At 35.7% G+C, this 18,271-nt stretch overlaps 1 protein-coding gene across 4 annotated transcripts; it reads left to right on the top strand.

The window, feature by feature from the left end:
* The first annotated feature begins 12 nt into the window (after nucleotides 1-12).
* On the top strand, nucleotides 13-17,877 carry LOC116167458 (zinc finger MIZ domain-containing protein 1). Of its 4 annotated transcripts, none has more exons than XM_031482822.1 (9): nucleotides 13-363; nucleotides 874-1,080; nucleotides 11,757-12,700; nucleotides 12,754-13,097; nucleotides 13,152-13,486; nucleotides 13,541-13,685; nucleotides 14,189-14,524; nucleotides 14,575-14,826; nucleotides 16,058-17,877. In XM_031482822.1, the coding sequence occupies exons 1-9, from the start codon at nucleotides 341-343 to the stop codon at nucleotides 16,196-16,198; spliced, it is 2,727 nt and encodes a 908-aa protein (XP_031338682.1). In that variant the 5' UTR covers nucleotides 13-340; the 3' UTR covers nucleotides 16,199-17,877. The 4 variants fall into 4 exon arrangements, with proteins under 4 accessions (XP_031338682.1, XP_031338684.1, XP_031338681.1 ...); XM_031482824.1 differs by having other exon boundaries at nucleotides 39-363; nucleotides 14,189-14,515; XM_031482821.1 differs by having other exon boundaries at nucleotides 43-363; nucleotides 12,751-13,097.
* Nucleotides 17,878-18,271: the final 394 nt, after the last annotated feature.

Here is an 18,271-nt window from a genome sequence, read left to right as displayed (position 1 = left end):
TTGTAAAATCGCGTGTTGAATGATAAAGACGGCGAGCTATCCACCCACGGTATCGGTCCGGTAAAGCCGGCAACACCGCCTCGCTATAACCGATATTGTGGCCGCATGGAATGGAGGAGAGTAAGCTCGGGTCAACTTCCCCTGAGCCCCTCCAGTGCTGACTACGTGCCGTTGTTTCTCCCACAGGCAAGTTAGACAGTTGAACGCCGCGTGTTGTAGGAGCAACATTTAGCACGGACGCGCAGAGTACGCTTCTCGATTAGTGTGCGAATTTTTAAAAAGACAAATTATGTTTATGTCAAGTGTTTAATATACTGTCTACATTTATGTTTGGGATCAAATGCTGGGATACACTTCCTATAGGTATATATCAATTTTTGGGTGAATTTCTTTTCAGCTGTGAATCAAAACTGTGTGAATTATTGTGATAAGAAAGTGCTCTACCACCAATTGGATTAAATTCTTTGTGTATGTGCATTATGGGATTTCTCTGGAATTCGTCTGTGAAATCGCGACCGCTTAAAAATAAAATTTCAACACGCTGATAAATGCAGTTTATTGCAGTGCTTAATGATAAGCCAAAGCAATTGGAGCAACAGCACGTAGCTCCAGTTATATATAAATAACCGTTTTTTATTGTTTATAAAATTTTATCGAGGCAGAAATATTAAAAATTAATTGTAAACATAAACGAGGCTCTTATCTAAAGTAGTTGGATGAGTGTTTTCGCGCTATAAATAAAGTGCGCGAAAAATGTTCGCGTTCAGTATAATTATTGCAAATTAGCAACGTATAACACCAGAGCGTTAAAGTGCTTGACTAATTCGAATTTCACGTGGATCTTGGATGAGATCTAAACATGGCCTGTTACAGGGACTGGTCGCCAGCGGGCGCCACGGCCCAACAGCAACTGTCTGTCGTGACGACGGTGTGGGGAGTCACCACGTCCAGTCAATCAGGCCCCCATAGTGCTTACGCTAATACTTCAGCACCTCCGGCAGGATCGCAAGGATATGTAAACACCCTTAAGCAATCTCAACAAAATAGTTATCAAGGCGGCTACAGACAAACGGGGCCCAGGTGAGTGGTTTAGTTTCAAAATAGCCCCAAAAACCAAACCGGCCCCAATCACTTAAAGAATACAGTTGATTTACAACCGAAAATAAATATTTGCCGTTTAGACGCACGTTTTATGATGCATTTATAACATTTATTACAAAAGCGTCCGTTGAAGTCGACAAACCTAGTCAAAACGACCCCAGGTATTCAAACAAATATGTGTCCAATTAGGGTGGCTTGCGTCTAACAAAGGTGACCTAGTGAGCGCGTGAGAGGGGCGAGAAGAGTAAAGAGAAGGGTGGAATCAGGGGCTGTCAATATAATGGGAGCGTAAGGGATGCGCGAGGTAAACGGACCAAAGAGGATTTACACCAGTTACCACAAAAAGTTTTCTGGCAATTCCCTACAAAATAGTTCGGGTTTAATTTCGATCACGTCCGATTTGTTAGGAACTAATTTGGAAATTTCGAAAATTGTAGAAAAAACGCGTAACACGAGCAGCGTGATTATTAACGCCTTACGTGTAACGGTTTTTTAACCTCGAGGGGAACAACTCCCTCTTCACACGAATGCGATCAATGAAGTTCTTTTATTTAAATAGTTTCTGTTACGCGGAAATGAAAGAAGCACGAGAGTGATGCTAAACCCGTCATCAGTCGACAGTCATTTACAAATTTTTGTCCTTGATTCGAAAAGCATAAAAAAGAAGGGCAATTTGTATGCGTGCCATTGATTCATAATTAATTGCAAAACCAGGATATTTGATAGTTAACTTACCGGTATGTCACCTTAACTTGCAAAAAGTGTAGGAAAACCTTCAAGCTTTTTCACGCCGGCGCCGCACCGATTTGTTTATTTCGGCCATGTCCTACTTTGAAATCAAAATAAATACTTCAAAGATGTAACTTTATGATTCCTATACAACTGCACTTTTTATGGAATCGATTACGCTTATAAAATATGCCCAAGTACTTTAACTTAGTCTTTCCTTGACCCAGTTTTTTAACACAAAATTCCTCGCTGGGCAAATATTAATGCATAACGGAATTTTATTGACACTGCAAATTCCCGAAACGTAACGTCCACAAGCATTTTTTTCGCATTTAATTTGTAATAATATCTACGTAATGACGTGCGGTCGTGTAAAAAGAATAGTTTTATTATCATGTTGACGTGTAAACTACGCTGTAAATATTTTGCACTTTGTTTTTTTGCGGTTTTTGTCGTTTTGTGTTTTTTCATTAGTGACTAAAGTGTGTAGCAAACAGAATTCCACTTCTAAATTTTATCAATTTTTAAGGTATTAAAAATTGAGCTCACAGTATGCCCAAAAATTTCTTTCATGGTAACCTTCACAGGCATTACATTTTTTTTAGTTTGCCATTGTCTTCATCCTATTGTATTTATTAGTTGCGAAATCCAATGGTAAATTGCAATTGTTACGTAAAGTTGTCGTTCGTATTTGAATAAATAATGATGAGGGAAAATAGAAAAAGATAAATATTGACCACTTCTTTATCACCCTCGCCCTTATAGGTATATATCGATACCTTGTATTTTTGTCTGTTGAGAATAGCCGAGCGAAAATGTCTGTTTAAATTGCGTTTTCCAATATCTTAGCTTAGAAAATTCCGTCCAAAGATAGGTATGTAAATGTTTTAAAAGGAAAAACAATTTTTTAACCTCATCTTAGTGCGAATAGCACTCCCAAATTGACTATAATGATTTTTTTTTTAATTTCCATTACAAATATAGCAAAAATTAAATCAGGAACAGGTCACAGTACTGTTTCCAATACTACAATATTACCCCCGCAATTACCTTCCACAACGTCAGATGAGCATTTTTCATTGACGTCATTCTAATCTGTTCTTTTTTAAAGCAAATTTTTCAGTCCTTTAACGTCTCGTGTGTTGTTTCATGTCGGTGAGAGCATTACAATTTTTTAATAAGCAGTTATGGGTGGCCAGAAAAATTCTCTGATGGGGAATGTCCACTCCGAGATCCACTCGAACATAGTAAATTTTGAAATTACCGAAAAGACAATTGTGGAAATAACGTGGAACAAAATTCCCGAGAACGTAGGTTACAGTTTGTTAAATATGTCAACCCCGGCTGTTATTCTTTTGTCCGCTTTAGGATAGTTTGTGAAGTGACTCTTGAATGTTAGTTGAGCTGTAGTGCGTAAGACTTGACCTGCAACGACGTACTTTGACTTTAGCAAGAAAATGGTTTCTCTCGTATTTCTCTTGTTCGGGAGTCTAAAAGGCAAATTTTTGAATTTTTGAAAATAGAGAAAAATATGTTCATTCAATTGTTATTTTAATTTAATCTTCTATGTATCTTCATGCAATGGCAAAAGTGTATCCTCGAGTGTATCTGTAAATGAAATGTGGGAAAGTGTATGAAAGGAGCTGAAAAGTACCCGGAAAGTTATCAAACATTAAGTTTCCGGTAATTCAGACACCTTTTTTGGTTTTCTTATTTTTGCTATTGAATATTGAGAGAATTATTTAATTTCTCTCGTCTGGCTATCGTCTGCGCTTTATTCGTCTGTCTTTCTCTTTGGGCAAATTCTGGGGTCCTGGAAGCTTATATTATCAAAATGGCGAACCTCCTTTGCACGGCCTCCTACGCCCTTCCCTCCGGGATATGAGAAAGAAATAAGTGAGAAAAATTCAATTTCTATACGTAATCGTTATTTGCTCACTGCGTGTAGGTACATTTTTTTTTGTAGGTTATCTGTAGAAAACATTATTTGCCTAGAAGTAAGTACTAAATAACGTAAATAACGTTTTTGACAGATTTATTTATTATCCCTCTTGTTCGTTTTAATGCTTTTTAGGGATGCCCCTGCAGAAGGTCTTAAGTTGTTCTATACTACTCCGATATTTACGAGGGTATTTACCTTACGAACTCGCTGACGAATTAGGAAAACTGCAGGAAAACCTAATTGGGAATTACCTGCACGTTAAGTTTGACGTTTCTGATACATCACAGGCGAGATCACAGGGATGAATATCGTTATTCATACACGAGTAGCGTTGGAAAAATGAATCGCACTAGCTCGTTGCCCAAGTCATAAATTTTACACCTCGTTTTACACATTGGTAATGACCACGTGTTTTTTAATTGTCATACTATATTCCTCGCTATATTCATACATCAATTTCGTTTCGAAAACAGCAATACTAAGTAATTAGATCCAAGCTCAAGAAATGCGTTTCAATGACCACGCGAATTTTGACCAAGATGTATCAAAGTCGTTATTTATATGTATTCCAATTCTGTTCGGGAATCGTCATGCATTAATTCGATGTCTAGGAAATCAACTTTATGCATTTTCTCTCGCATTTTCCGCATGCATGCGTAATGATATTTATGTGATTCTCCATTGATGAAATATTCTTACTTAGATTGTTTATAGTATTTTACATTATTAGCCAGGTAAGTGAGTTTTTAACTAGCGAGCCGTCAGGCGAGCCCGTCATCTCCTAGAGCCAGTAAAAACTATTACCTGGCGTATAATGTACAATATTTTATTTGTTACTCATTTGGAAAAATAGTAAACGTAAATAATTAGTTCTTAAATTGATCTCGAAGAAATGTCTAAAATATCATGTTATCCATGTAGATAACAGAGACTTTGAGTTAATTCTGGCCAATGAAATTACTAGATTACTAACTTGTAAAATTTTTACAGGTCAGCTGTCAGTTTTACAAGTCAGTAGCGTTTAAACATGACGTTTACCCGTTTGCGTTTTGTCTTACAACTGAGTAACAAATAAAAGTGTTTACTATAGCGCGTTCGCACCTCCAGATGCAGTATGGGGACTAATTGCCTCTCTCACTAGTTTGCGTCATTCTTCGAATATACTATCCTTGTTTCTAACCGCATTGATGTCAAATTGACATATGATTAAATTGAAGTATTAAAACAAAACATAATCTTGTGCTGTCATTGTTGCGTTTGGCAAGCATGTACTGTATGTCCATAAGCACCATACTGCATCTGGAGGTGCGAACGCGCTGTAGACTAGATTAAAACATACACATATTTTTAAAATTCTGGACACATGCTGTATTGTGCCTGAATTCTGTCCGTACGCCCAAGAAATTCAGTAGGTAATAATCCTCGTAATAATCGGACCTCGTTGGACACTGCGATTTTTAGATAGATTTTTATCTCCCTACTGTAATGGTACCAGTATATTTATAGGTTTATATACAGGGTGTTCATTTGAAAACTTTCCACCACGGATTAATCGAAAACCACTGAATAAAGGAAAAAAACGTCGAGACACGTCACAAGATTTGGGGGACAACCAGGGTCACTCCTTTAAAAATTTTAAATGACCCGTGGTATCGAGTACCTAATAGCTGTTGAAAGGTCTTTCGAAGTCCTTTATTTTGACGTTTGATTTTTTAAAATCGGTCAATTCGTTTTCGAGAGAATTAGAAAAATCTTTATTTAATTTATTTAATCGACAAGTGATATTTTCGTTTGTTTTTGTTTTATATCGATTCTATCGATTCGAGGGTTGATTAAATAAATTAAATACCTAAAGATTTTTCTAATTTTCTCGAAAACGTATCGACCGATTAAAAAAAAATCAAACGTCAAAATAAAAAACTTCGAAAGACCTTTCAAACAAGCCATTACCTCGGCTATTACTCGATACCACTGGTCATTTAAAATGTTCTCGAACATTTTTAAGGGAATGACTTCTGGTGGGCAGAGGGGGAAAGGAGGTGCAGTAGTTTAAAAAGTTGCCCCCCTTGACAAATCTTTTGATGCGTCTCGGCATTTTGTTTAATTTTTTAATCACTGGTTTTCGATAAATCCGTGATGGCAAGTTTTCAAATGAAGACCCTGTATACTCGTATATACAGGGTGACAATTTGAAAACTTACCACCCCCCATATCTTAGTAAATAAACGAGATATTTAAAAAAATCAAAATCCGTTTCGGTAATTCGGAGGGGGACTCACAATGACATAGTTGGCGACGCACCCCCTCACACCCCCTGCGCCCCAGCCACCCCAACTTTTAAATCTTAAATAGTGACCCCCCATGTGTGATACGTCGTTGGAAAGCTCTGAAAAAATGCTTTCCAACCATACCAAATAGCATTACATTTAGGTTAGTAATTATCGTGCAAATCAAAAAATAAACATGGAAAATCGTATTTAACTTGAACTTCCAAAGCCGACTCGACAGCAACTCATTTTTGATCGCCAGTTATAATCTATTCTCAAACTCTTGTCGAACCTTTTCAAATGTTGGTTTTGCAATATTTCGACATTCTTGAATTATTCTCTGTCTCAGTTCGTCTATGGTCGCCGGTTGCGTTTTAAATACGACAGATTTCAAATGTATCATATTAGTTTATTTTTTGGGGGATATGGGAGGTGGTAAGTTTTCAAATTGTCACCCTGTATATATCACTTCCAAGAAACACTCTAACCTTCGTAATTATGCACCGACCAAACTTGAAGGGTTGGTACACCAACTCATATCCCGGCTGATTCCATATGGCGGACACTTTTATATGTTACTTAATGGGGTTAAAGAAATCTACCTACACCTGATCGACCGAGGCCAAAAGGAATTTTTTTAATGTAAGAGGTGTTAATGTGTAAAATGGGTGAAACGAAAGAGTTTTGTAAAAAAAATTCCGATCTGCGCAGGCGCATTAATCTTTGTTAAGATATTTTAAAAATATTTAATGGCTTGCGCTGCGCAAATCAACTGAGTATAATGTCCTTTTAATTTTTGTGGTGTAAGCGTCGAGGGTTACGCGTGAAACATACCCACCCAACAAGGGCGGAAAATGGTGCATTTATTCTCTTCTTTTTAGCGTATTTTCATCAAAGCGATAAATCGCTATTGGCTGCACTTTGTCGTCCGTCACGCGTACTCCTACACCACTGAACCGATTTGGGCGATAGGGGGCTCATTTGAAAGGGCTTGGTCCAAGGATTCCGTGCATACTGATATTTTTTGGTTTGCGCAGTGGCAAAAATTGGGATTAACGCATGTGCAATGCTAACTTTTTTATTTATGAAGATATTTAAATGAAACTGTATATGTAAATACTACCAATGTAAGTAAAGTTAACGAAGTTTTCAAAATGTTGTTTTGCGCATGCGCAATGCCAACTTTCTTATTTATGAAAGCAGTTAAATGAGATATCACATGTAGGCATGCTGTATGTTTTATTTATGAAGGTATTCAATGAAATTTCTAATGTAGACAATGCGCAATGCTATTTATGAAAGCAATAAAAAAATTTCATATGTAGACACTTCGAATAAAAGTAAAACTATTTCCCATTTCAAAATTTGTTTGTATTTGTATACCCTCCACTATTTTTCATTAAACTGTATGACTTCGACGATAGGCGGCTCATTTGAAAGAGAATGGGATAAGGATCTCGTGCCTACCGGGATTTTTTCCTGGTCTTAACATTAATATTATTAGGAGGAAAATACGCTCTCGTCATTTATGTTTGCCATAATGACTTTTTAAACTTATTTACTTCTGCAAGTGCTCTAAGCAGAACAATTGATCTATTCTGAATTCTAAGGTAATATTCGTATTGACAATTGTAACCAAGGACTTTACGAAGAAGTTTACCTATGAAATAAATGTATTTCTAAAAGAGAACTATTTAGGTTCATACGAGGGTACATATAACAGGAACATGTACATGCATAAAGATTGCCCCATAAGTCGCGGAACGGTCGAATTAGAGTAAAACTACAGTAAATTGCACAGAATTCATTGGTGATAATGACATTTTTCACTTCCGGTTTGGCCGGAAATAACCCCCAGCCTGCATTCAGCGATTTTTTCTTAAATATATACATATCTGTTATGTATACTATTTAACTCGCCTTTAAAAAAACCGTATCAGAGCATGGAATAGATGGCAATAGGCAACCAACTTTGCACGTACTAAAATTTCTCCCGAAGGTCTACAAAAGTCACGTGAGCGAAAGAGTTTCAAGAACGTTAGGGTCGGGATGTAATTTTTAATTATTAAATTCTTGAAGGGAGTAAAGGGAGTTCACAGTGGTCTCGACAGTGGTTTAAACTTTTCTATAGGTACTGCAGAACCTGTCTTATAATAGATTAATTATCATGATATAAGTCATTGGTTATAATATAATGAAAATTAATACTGCCCGAAAAAAATCATCCATTCACACGTTTCGTTAAAAAAAACGTTCTGTTGTAACATTCAGATACATGGGAAGATACATGTAATATCTATACAACAAAAAGACGTTTTATCCGTTTCTTCAACATTTCAAATTTTCTTTTTCAAAGAAATAAGTTGCCCTTATGGTTGCCAACTTTCTGTTTAAAACATCCTTAAGTATAAATCGAGGTATAAATGCATAAATTCCTTGTACCGTGAGTCCGAGCGTGAGTCCTATTTTGGTTCAGACTGCGGTGTATCTCGGCTGTTTTTAAAGACTTGTTGTTGCGCGACCCTGTGCCACTTTTTTGTTAAATTTTTAGTACCACAAACAGAATCAACCTTGGAATCAACCTATTTACGTTTGTTTCTGAGATACAGGGTAAAAACGGAAAGTTTAACGGGATGTTATCGTATCTTACTACCTCGCTTACTACCCTTACTGCCCATGTAAGATATAAAAAATGTAAAAAACTGCCCATTCTGGATATTTTTACGTAGGATCCAGTGGCGTAGTAAAATTAAATTTTTGCCCCACCTTTTCTGAGATTTGACCTGAAGTTGGTATTTTTTAAGTGCAACACCCTTTATATCGTCAACTATTTTGCATTCTTTTTCCTAATTACATTGTTGCTCGAGGAATTGATCACGACTTATTTTAGAGGACAAAGATTTCCTTCATTGTCTAAACACGAGTCTAAACATTTCCACCATTTTCCTTAATTTCCCCAACATTTCTAGCATTGCCTTAAATTTTCCTAAAAATTTCTCCAAAATTTCCCTAGATTTTCCTCTAATAATCTAGGGCTTTTTTAATTTGTGTAGTCAAACAGCAAAATATACAGGGTGTTCTATAAAAAAAATTAAGGTTATTTCCGGCCAGATTAAATGAAAAAATCGTCATTATAGCCAATGAATTCTTTGCTTTTTATTCTAAAGTACTTATTACTCTCATTTTTAAAAAATCGGTCCGTAGATAACAAAGATTTTCGACCGCTCCGAGACATAAGCGAGTGGAATTGCCTCGGGAATTGCATGGGTAACTTTCTTACTATCGATGATAAAGGTCGGGTTTAATTTAATCTAAAACCTCCATCTTCAATTGTTCGAAATTCATACTTAATTTCCTAATTAATTTAATAATAATAATAAATAAGTTTGTTGGTACCTTATCAATCATAGATTATCTGTCGTGGACGCTGTCGATTTTTAGTTCATAATTTCTTTATTCTACCCCCATTTTAAGGTTTTGTAGACGAAATCGGACATCAGCACCCATAAAACTGCTCATCTGATATCCATTTGAATAATAGCGGAGTTGTGCTGTGGTTTCCAAATGATAATCATCCGTTGTTGTTTAGTAGTGTGGAGATGGAAAAGTAGGTACTTCACCTCGTACTTCATTCATTTGGCAAATCATTCACGCCAAACTGAATTTCCAAGAAAATGTGTAGTTTTAAAATTTATCGAAATTTTTCAATGATATTTATTATTATCCTCGCTGTTACTCTCTAGATTCTAGACAACTAAAACCCGAGCTAAAACCAGCATGCAGGGTCATTAGGACTTGGCAGTCTTGGTTGCGAGCAAATGGAGAAGTTCAAGCACCGGCCGAGTACGTTCCTATTTCTTTTGAACGTGGGTTTTTACTCTTTTGTCACAATTTACCATCAGTCTATATTTTCCGAGATATTTTCTTAAGAATTTTCAGAGGATTATTCCACGTAGTGCACCCGATAATTCTAACATGACTAGATACTATACCGAGTACTATAATACAATACACGTCATTGATGATAATTGGTAACCGTCTCCATGTAGGATCTTGCGTATAATACAAACTTAAGAGTTGTTTTTCGAGTTGTTTAGTGTTTTAAGATACTATCAAAATGAAAAAGCAAAACTCTGCCCAAAATAGTTTTTAAATCTTAAGATTGTGAGCTAAGTGAACAAATATTACTTTCAATAGTTTTCCACAGATTTCCATGGGGATTTTGTTCAAAATTTGTTGATATTTTTTATCTGCATGTATCTTGAGGTCATATTCTTCGTATAGCAAACTTCTTCAATTATCCCTTTATTATTTATTCATAGTGATTACGTACGTAGTACGCTCTCGAGTACCTACGCTAGTCCATGCCACAGTGCTTGGTGATGCAGTTAGGAACAGGTCCAATGCCAAAGTTAATGGTAAAAGTTCACAGACTCATTAAATTTAACGATCATATGAGTACTACTACCTATTTTATTACCCGTGTGATTTTTCCATTTATCGTCATAGTTTTCAAGTTTGTAATATTTTTTGAATAATGTACTCATGCGCGCGCTTAATTGGGACCCAGCTTAAGAAATTGTATTGTGCAATTAACCAATCAATTTCGATTGAAGGCGAGATTTAAGCCACAATGAGCCATGGAATGTGTTATTTTGCGTTATTTTCAATTTTTTTTTAATGTGAGTGAAGTAGAATTGGCAACGCTATGGTGAGTCTTTTTTTTAAATTTTAAATGCCTATTATTATATTTATACTTCCTTAAATTTTTACTCCAAATTCCGCAATCTATGTTTAGACACAATACAGTTGGTAATACAAATGTGAATGCTATCGATTTCAGGCTCTGCGAAAATGTTACATAAATCCAGAAAACGCAATTTTTACAGGTAAACGATTTTAATGGACCCCAATAGTAATACATACTAATATTAGATTAGTTCTGACAAGGTCAAAAATAACTCGTGTAAGCAACGCAATTGCATCGGTGAGCAATAATATAAATACGAACGAAAATTGTTGAAACATGTGCAATTATAAATAAAATATAACGGATTTTTTGAGTATGCACTTTTGTTTTCCGCAATCCGTTTTTATACATATGTTGGCGTCGTTACTAAATACCAAAATAATTTTTGTCCTAATTATGTTATTATATTACGTCAAAGAGTTGACCTTAATTTATTAATAGTTGAAATAATTCAGCGGCACAGAATAGTGTTAAAACTGAGTAGGTACGAGTTCTAATTTTTTTTATTAGCCAGTAAAACAATGTCTCGTTATGTGTAGCGAGGAATGCGTAGCAAACGGACATGGCCCAGTAAAACTCTTCGGAGGCATAATTACGATAATAGCACATTTCGGTGTAGGTATCACGAGCAGGCAACGAGTTTACATGTAATAGCAAATCTATTTATACGTAGATCTATTCATTAATGCCAATAATTTTGACATCGCATGCCATAAATACGTTTTTTAATTTATACATTTATTGTACCACTTTCTCCTCATAGGTACAGACCTAACTTATGAATAAAATTATGCAAATTGGTCGTAACTTAAAATATAATGCTCATATCATCATAAAATGTATTGTCTAAAATGTTTCATTACGATACACGTTTTAATGGTTGCAACCTTGTACTGTATTGCACAATACTCCCAATATCGTTAGAAATTACAAAAAAAATCTACAAGTTAACGTGTGTTATTTTTAGTGTCGGAAATTATGGAGCGGGCGGGGGAATGAATGGTTCTGAAGGAAGCTACGGAGGCGGCAACGCGCTGTCAACAGCTGCTATGGTGGCAGCGGCGACGGCAACGGCTACCGCCACCGCTAGTGTGGTGGCTCTACAGGACAATTCCCAATTCGGCAATCAGCAGTACGCCCAAAGCTATCAGCAGCGAATGATTCCTATGAACGGTATGAATGGGATGAACCCTATGAACAACATGGCTAACATAAGTATGGGAAATATGCACAATTCAATGATGGGAAGCATGCCAGGAAATATGGGCCCAAAAATGGGAGGACCCGCCAATAGTTCCATGTACCCCAGAAGAATGACCCCCTATCCGTCACCGGCGATGCATATGTCCCAGAAAAGGGTTCCCCAATCTTACCCCACGCCCGGTCCTAGTCCAAATATGAATCCTAATTTAAACCCTAATTTAAATCCTAACATGAGTCCAATGAATCCTAATATGAATCCTAATTTTAGTCCAAACGGACAGTATCCTACTTACGCCTCACGGCAGCCCACTTTCCAAACTCAGTATCCTACGCAACAAAGTATAGGTCCTTCCGGCAATTTCGGAGCGGGAACTATGACCCCTGTTAGAAATACCAGTAGTCTAAGGCAGGCAACCCCTCCTTACACAACTCAGGGACAGTACTTTTCTAATGGTTCGATGGGTCAGTTTCATAGCAATAATTCTGGCCAGTATATGAGCGGCGGCGCTGCAGCGCAATATGGCAATACCGGTAGTCAATTCCAACAAGATATGGGCATGAGGAATAATATGAGTTACCAACACAGTCCAATTCCGGGCAATCCGACGCCACCTTTAACCCCAGCGAGCAGCATGCCACCGTACATTAGTCCTAACCCCGATGTAAAACCTAGTTTTAATGATCTAAAACCACCAATACCAGTACAAAGTAAGTAACCGCTACATCACTGTATAATTACTAAATTCTTTCTCTTTTAGAAGATGACGAATTAAGGCTGACTTTCCCAGTAAGGGATGGCATTATTTTACCACCATTTAGATTAGAACACAATTTGGCAGTAAGCAATCATGTCTTTCAACTGAAACCCACTGTACACCAAACACTTATGTGGAGATCAGATTTAGAATTACAACTTAAGTGCTTCCATCACGAAGATCGGCAGATGAACACAAATTGGCCGGCATCTGTTCAGGTCTCGGTTAACGCCACTCCTCTTATAATTGATAGAGGAGAAAACAAAACTTCCCACAAACCTCTCTATCTTAAGGAAGTTTGTCAACCTGGTCGCAATACAATACAAATTACAGTATCTGCATGTTGTTGCGTAAGTTTCTTAGTTCTTTTGTGATATGTGTTACTATATTGAATTTGTTTTTAGTCGCACCTCTTCGTGCTACAATTAGTGCACAGGCCGAGCGTACGATCGGTTCTTCAAGGCCTACTTAGGAAACGATTACTAACAGCGGATCATTGTATAGCGAAAATTAAACGAAACTTTAGTAATACGTCGGGTTCCGGATCAAACTTAACAGAACGAGACAGAGATGTAGTCGAACAAACTGCTTTAAAAGTTTGTCTCAAATGTCCTATTACTTTTAAACGAATAACGTTACCTGCGAGAGGTCACGAGTGCAAACACATACAGTGCTTCGACTTAGAATCCTATTTACAATTGAACTGTGAAAGAGGCTCCTGGCGATGTCCTGTGTGCAAGTAATTCGCCAAAGTAAAGTGTCTGTATACATTTTTACATTATTTGTCTTTCAGTAAACCGGCACAATTAGAAGGATTGGAAGTGGATCAGTATATGTGGGGAATTCTTAATACGTTAAGCAATTCGGAGGTCGATGAAGTTACTATTGATAGTTCAGCTAATTGGAAAGCTGCTAAGAGTATAACATCGGGCATTAAGGTACGATTTAAATTATCACGATATAAAGCAATGTGTCACGTATTTATAAAGTGTCTCAACTAAAACTTGCACCCCTTAATAAAATGAGGAAAGTGCTCAAACATCTCAAATTTCATTCATAGGGTTTTAATTGAAATAATGCATACTTAAGTTAATTAAGATAAGTATATGAAGAATCATATACGCTTTTCAGCAGTCGATCCACATCCATCTTAAACCAGTAGTATTTGTACTTTTTGAAGCATTTGCTAATAGTGATAGAAATTAAAATGATCAATAGCTCTCATTAGAGAATGAAATGTACTTTCAAATGATACCCTTGCTTTTTCCCTTGAAATTTTTGACTGAGACCGCTTTTTAATACAACATTCTTTTGAAAGTTTCCCAAAAACTATGGGCGTTGCAAATTTTTGTTGCGGTAGCTTGTTTATTCCCTATATTAATATTTTTATATATTCATTATTTTGATGAGCAAATGGTTAGGTAAAGGTTGATTTTTTTAGATGGAGGAAGAGAACGAGTCGTGCAGCTCTCGAAAACTAAACAAAGCAATGTCGCCAGAAAGTATGACGATGCCCACGATGAATAATTGGGATATTCCTCAGGCCATGTCTCCCTATATACCTCCAGATATGAACAGTATTGCGAGTGGGTCAATGATGAATGGACCGTCGTATAACAACTCGCGAACGAACCAGTATGAATATGGTTCATCGACAAATCCTTCCAGTAACGAGTACACGGCAGGCACCGGTCCACTCTCACACCTGAGCGACTCTGTAAATTCGCTTGATCCACTGAATGCAATGGAGAAAAGTTTAAATGAACAGGTATACAATGTGAGAGATCGATCTGTGATGTCATTGTATTATATTGGTGTTACTTACAGATGCCTCATACACCTCACACACCTCATACTCCACACACCCCACATACACCAGGAGGAACTCCGGGCTCCGCGCACACTCCTGGTGGTGGAACGGGCCCGCCCAGCGTACCTCCTCCCTCCGATAGTAGTCATTTAAATTCGAGTGGAAGCAATGACAAGTGCGACAATTCTGTTCCTGAAATACCATCCGATCTTAACTTTGATCCGGCCGCTGTTATTGATGGTGAGGGTACAGGCCAAGAAGCATTAAATGTAAGTAATAGATCTTTTTCTCTTGCTGACTAGTGTAGTTGAAATATTGTTGAGTAAACATTTTAAAGTTTCTATAAACAACTTATTTGCTGTGTCTTTAGTAAAGTAGCATTTATATAATTCCTGTGTAAACTTCTAGTGTTCGAAATATGATATACAGTATGTGCACAATAAGGATAGCAATATGACTTACAGATTAGTAATTAAAAACTAGAGCAGGCAGTTAAAATGAAACTGTTTAGACATTTCTACTGGTTTTTCGAAATTGGCACCATCAAAAATGAATACAATTTTGTTCCAAAAGGTGTACTTTGCAGTACAATTTAATTGATAAGCTACTTGCTGTTTATCATTATCTCCATTTCTCCAGTGTAAACACTCAATGATAGCAGTAATAAGGTCACTGGAAGCAAAATTTCCCAAACGTTTAAGTGGGCGTGGTTTCAGCGTACCAACCTAACTCACTATACATTTACAGCAGACAGATCAGTAACCGCGTTTACGTTTGCTACATCTTGGAATTGGATGTTCATTACATTAATTGAATTTTTGCTATTTTTTTGCGCCATTTGAAGTCAACTTCTTTGTTTTCAGTAGTGTCAATAACGTGTCTCAACTTGAATTCTTCTTGGAACATTGTTATAGCTCACCAAGGCAACTAAAAGCATCAAAGTGCATACTTTAAACGGGTTTATTTCTCTATCACCTTTTCTGTAGTGAATAACTGCGACCATAGTACCTATAAGAATAGAACTTTACACTATGCTACTACCTATCCCAAGTTTCATCAGTTTCATCATATACGTATACCCTCAACTCAACCTTAACCAATCATAAGCAAACAGAGCTAACGGGCGCGCGTGTTCCAACCAAAATTTATATTGAAATGTCTAAAAAAGTAGGTGGTTGTAGGGACCCCAAAAGAGTGTACAGAACTCTATACATTACTTTTTTGATTTTTTCTTACACAAGAGGAGTTTATCAAATAGGACTGCAAACAAGATTAGGTATTTTTATAGAATAGCTATTACTATAATACTCTTGTTACAAACCGCCTATGGAAAAGCACTAAAATCACTGAAATTGATTCATACTTACCAGATGAAAAGTATGGAGAAATACAAAACCAAGTATTGGTGCATCTTGCAATTTATGTGTAGTATATAGGTAGTAGATAATTAAAGCAACAATTATGAATTGCGGTACTATTTATTTTTCTTGTCAATTTTAGTTACTCCCCGACAGTGTGGATCCAATGGAGCTCTTATCGTATTTGGATCCACCCGATTTAAACACACCGCCATCGAGTGGGAGCAGTACAGGCCACGCGAATACGACCACAAATGATGACATTTTAGCACTGTTTGAGTAAGATAAGTTCCTGTGCTTAACCCTCACACATACCTAAATATGTGTGTAATAAAGTGAGTGAACAAGTGTGATAGAACTATGAAATGTGTTAATTATTGGAGTAAAGGTCTAAATCAAATTATTTTTACTGTATTATTTGTAAATACTTAAAAAAAACTATGGCATAAAATATTCCTTTCATTGGTTATTTAAACAGAGAACTTTAAAAGCATTCTTAGTTTTTTATTTTTTAATTTGTCTTTTTCTTCCAATATAAATAGAAAAGGTAGTAAAATACTTAGTACAATACAAAATTGGAAGGAGGGAGTATTATGCAATGTATATATGTTGTAATCGTAGTTAAATAACGAATGAAATGAATGCACACATAACGGCCAGTTTAGTATAGTATTACTACTTAAATAATAATAAGTAGGCTAGCTGTTGGAACCAAACGATCTAGTGACATAATCCTAGTTGGCCGATTAGCTGGCCTTTTGCATCTTGATGTGTATTGGCTTCAAGTATTAGTGCATAATTCAATTCCGTGAACCTTGCAAGTACAGCACGTGTATAGGTTTTGACATTGTAAAAATTTCGTAAGATTTTCACATTGTTATGGAACCTTTTAAATCACATTCTCATGCATCAATTCACTTCAAGAAATACGAATATTTGCAAATGTGAACTCTCCTGACTGTGATAAAAAATATATACTTAGTTCATTATTTCTCCAATTTTTGTAACTCCTAAAATTTATCATTTATCGTACATATGATGTTTTAGTTTGTTTATATGGAATCAAAGTTTTTGAGTGTTTTGTGCATGATGTCGACGTTGATTATAAAAGTTTACATAAACGAAACTGAATGTTGTTAAGTTTGTTATTGGGTAAATTTTTTATTTAAATGTTTTTGTGTACAAGTTTGTATCGTGTGGGTTTAATTGTGTTCAAATTCTGAAAATGTTTCTTTAGAGCTAGTGTAATTTTTTCAGACATTGCATTTGGTTTAGATACATGTACGAAAAGTATCGTTGGATCTTTTTAACTGTAATCCTTAAACATCATGTGATATTAAAATACAGTTTAAGTTGAATTAAAAGTTGTCTTTTTTTATAAACCTTTACACGTGTAGAATTTCACTTGCATACGATTTATAATGACAAAACAGTCTGTGGTGTGTTAATTTGTAATGTAGGGTCCAAGTTCCTAAAAAGTATTCTTTTTTATTATTGTTAAAGTAAGAATGATGAAGGTTCATCGGAATTGAACATTTCTATTGCCAAAAGTAAATCTCATTCTAAATTTAAACTTAGACAAACATGTATGTATGACATGTATGTTAGTAGCCATATGTAGCGAATTTTTTTCAGTCGAAAAATCATTTATTTAAAGTTTCCAGTTAGAAGTATATAAAAGAAAAATGTTCCAAATGTATAAAATTTTCGATCATTCAAACCTCGGTATAAAATTTTGCCAATAATTTTTTTTTAATTTACTATTTTTATTATGGGTACAATTAGCATTCGCAATTTAAGTGGGATTCAATTTTACCTTAGACCAATTGGTAACATATCATTTTAAAGAGAAATTTTACAATTCATTGGCAATCGTCACATTTATGGCACCACATAATATTGTTTGGACCAAGTAACATAAAATGTCCCTTTTCACAATGATTTTGCGTTCGTTGATTCCATGTAGAAGAAAATCATAGAAAATATTGTCAATTGCTATACTTCTTAAAATATTTAATAAATAATATGAACAAAAATAATAAATTTTAATTATTGGCAATTTTATATTTGTGTAAAAAGTGGTATAGATCTAAATTAATACTTATGTAGTAAAACGTGTATTACATGACTTTTGCTAAATAATGTAAATATACTGTACATTCAATTAAGCAAATATGTCGTTTCACTTTTTTGTCATCCTAGTATTATGAGGTTTTTTAATTTTCACTTTTTGTGTTAATTTACTGTTGTGTTAGTACAAATTAAAGGATAGTTTCGGTATTATCTAAATTATAATTAATCCTATGTATATTTTAAATTCTATCGATTTTATGTTATCATATTTTATTATCAGTGT

The sequence above is a fragment of the Photinus pyralis genome, unplaced genomic scaffold, assembly GCF_008802855.1.
Source record: "Photinus pyralis isolate 1611_PpyrPB1 unplaced genomic scaffold, Ppyr1.3 Ppyr1.4_LG3b, whole genome shotgun sequence".
Taxonomy (NCBI): Eukaryota; Metazoa; Arthropoda; class Insecta; order Coleoptera; family Lampyridae; genus Photinus; species Photinus pyralis.
This window is presented reverse-complemented; position numbering and strand designations above follow the sequence as displayed.

Excerpts from the sequence above, each read along its gene's own strand:
- LOC116167458 (XM_031482821.1), top strand. The coding sequence starts at position 341 with ATGCTGGGATACACTTCCTATAG. Across the intron at positions 12,701-12,750 it reads ACCACCAATACCAGTACAAA|AAGATGACGAATTAAGGCTG; the intron begins GTAAGTAACCGC and ends TTTCTCTTTTAG. Across the intron at positions 13,686-14,188 it reads GTATAACATCGGGCATTAAG|ATGGAGGAAGAGAACGAGTC; the intron begins GTACGATTTAAA and ends TGATTTTTTTAG.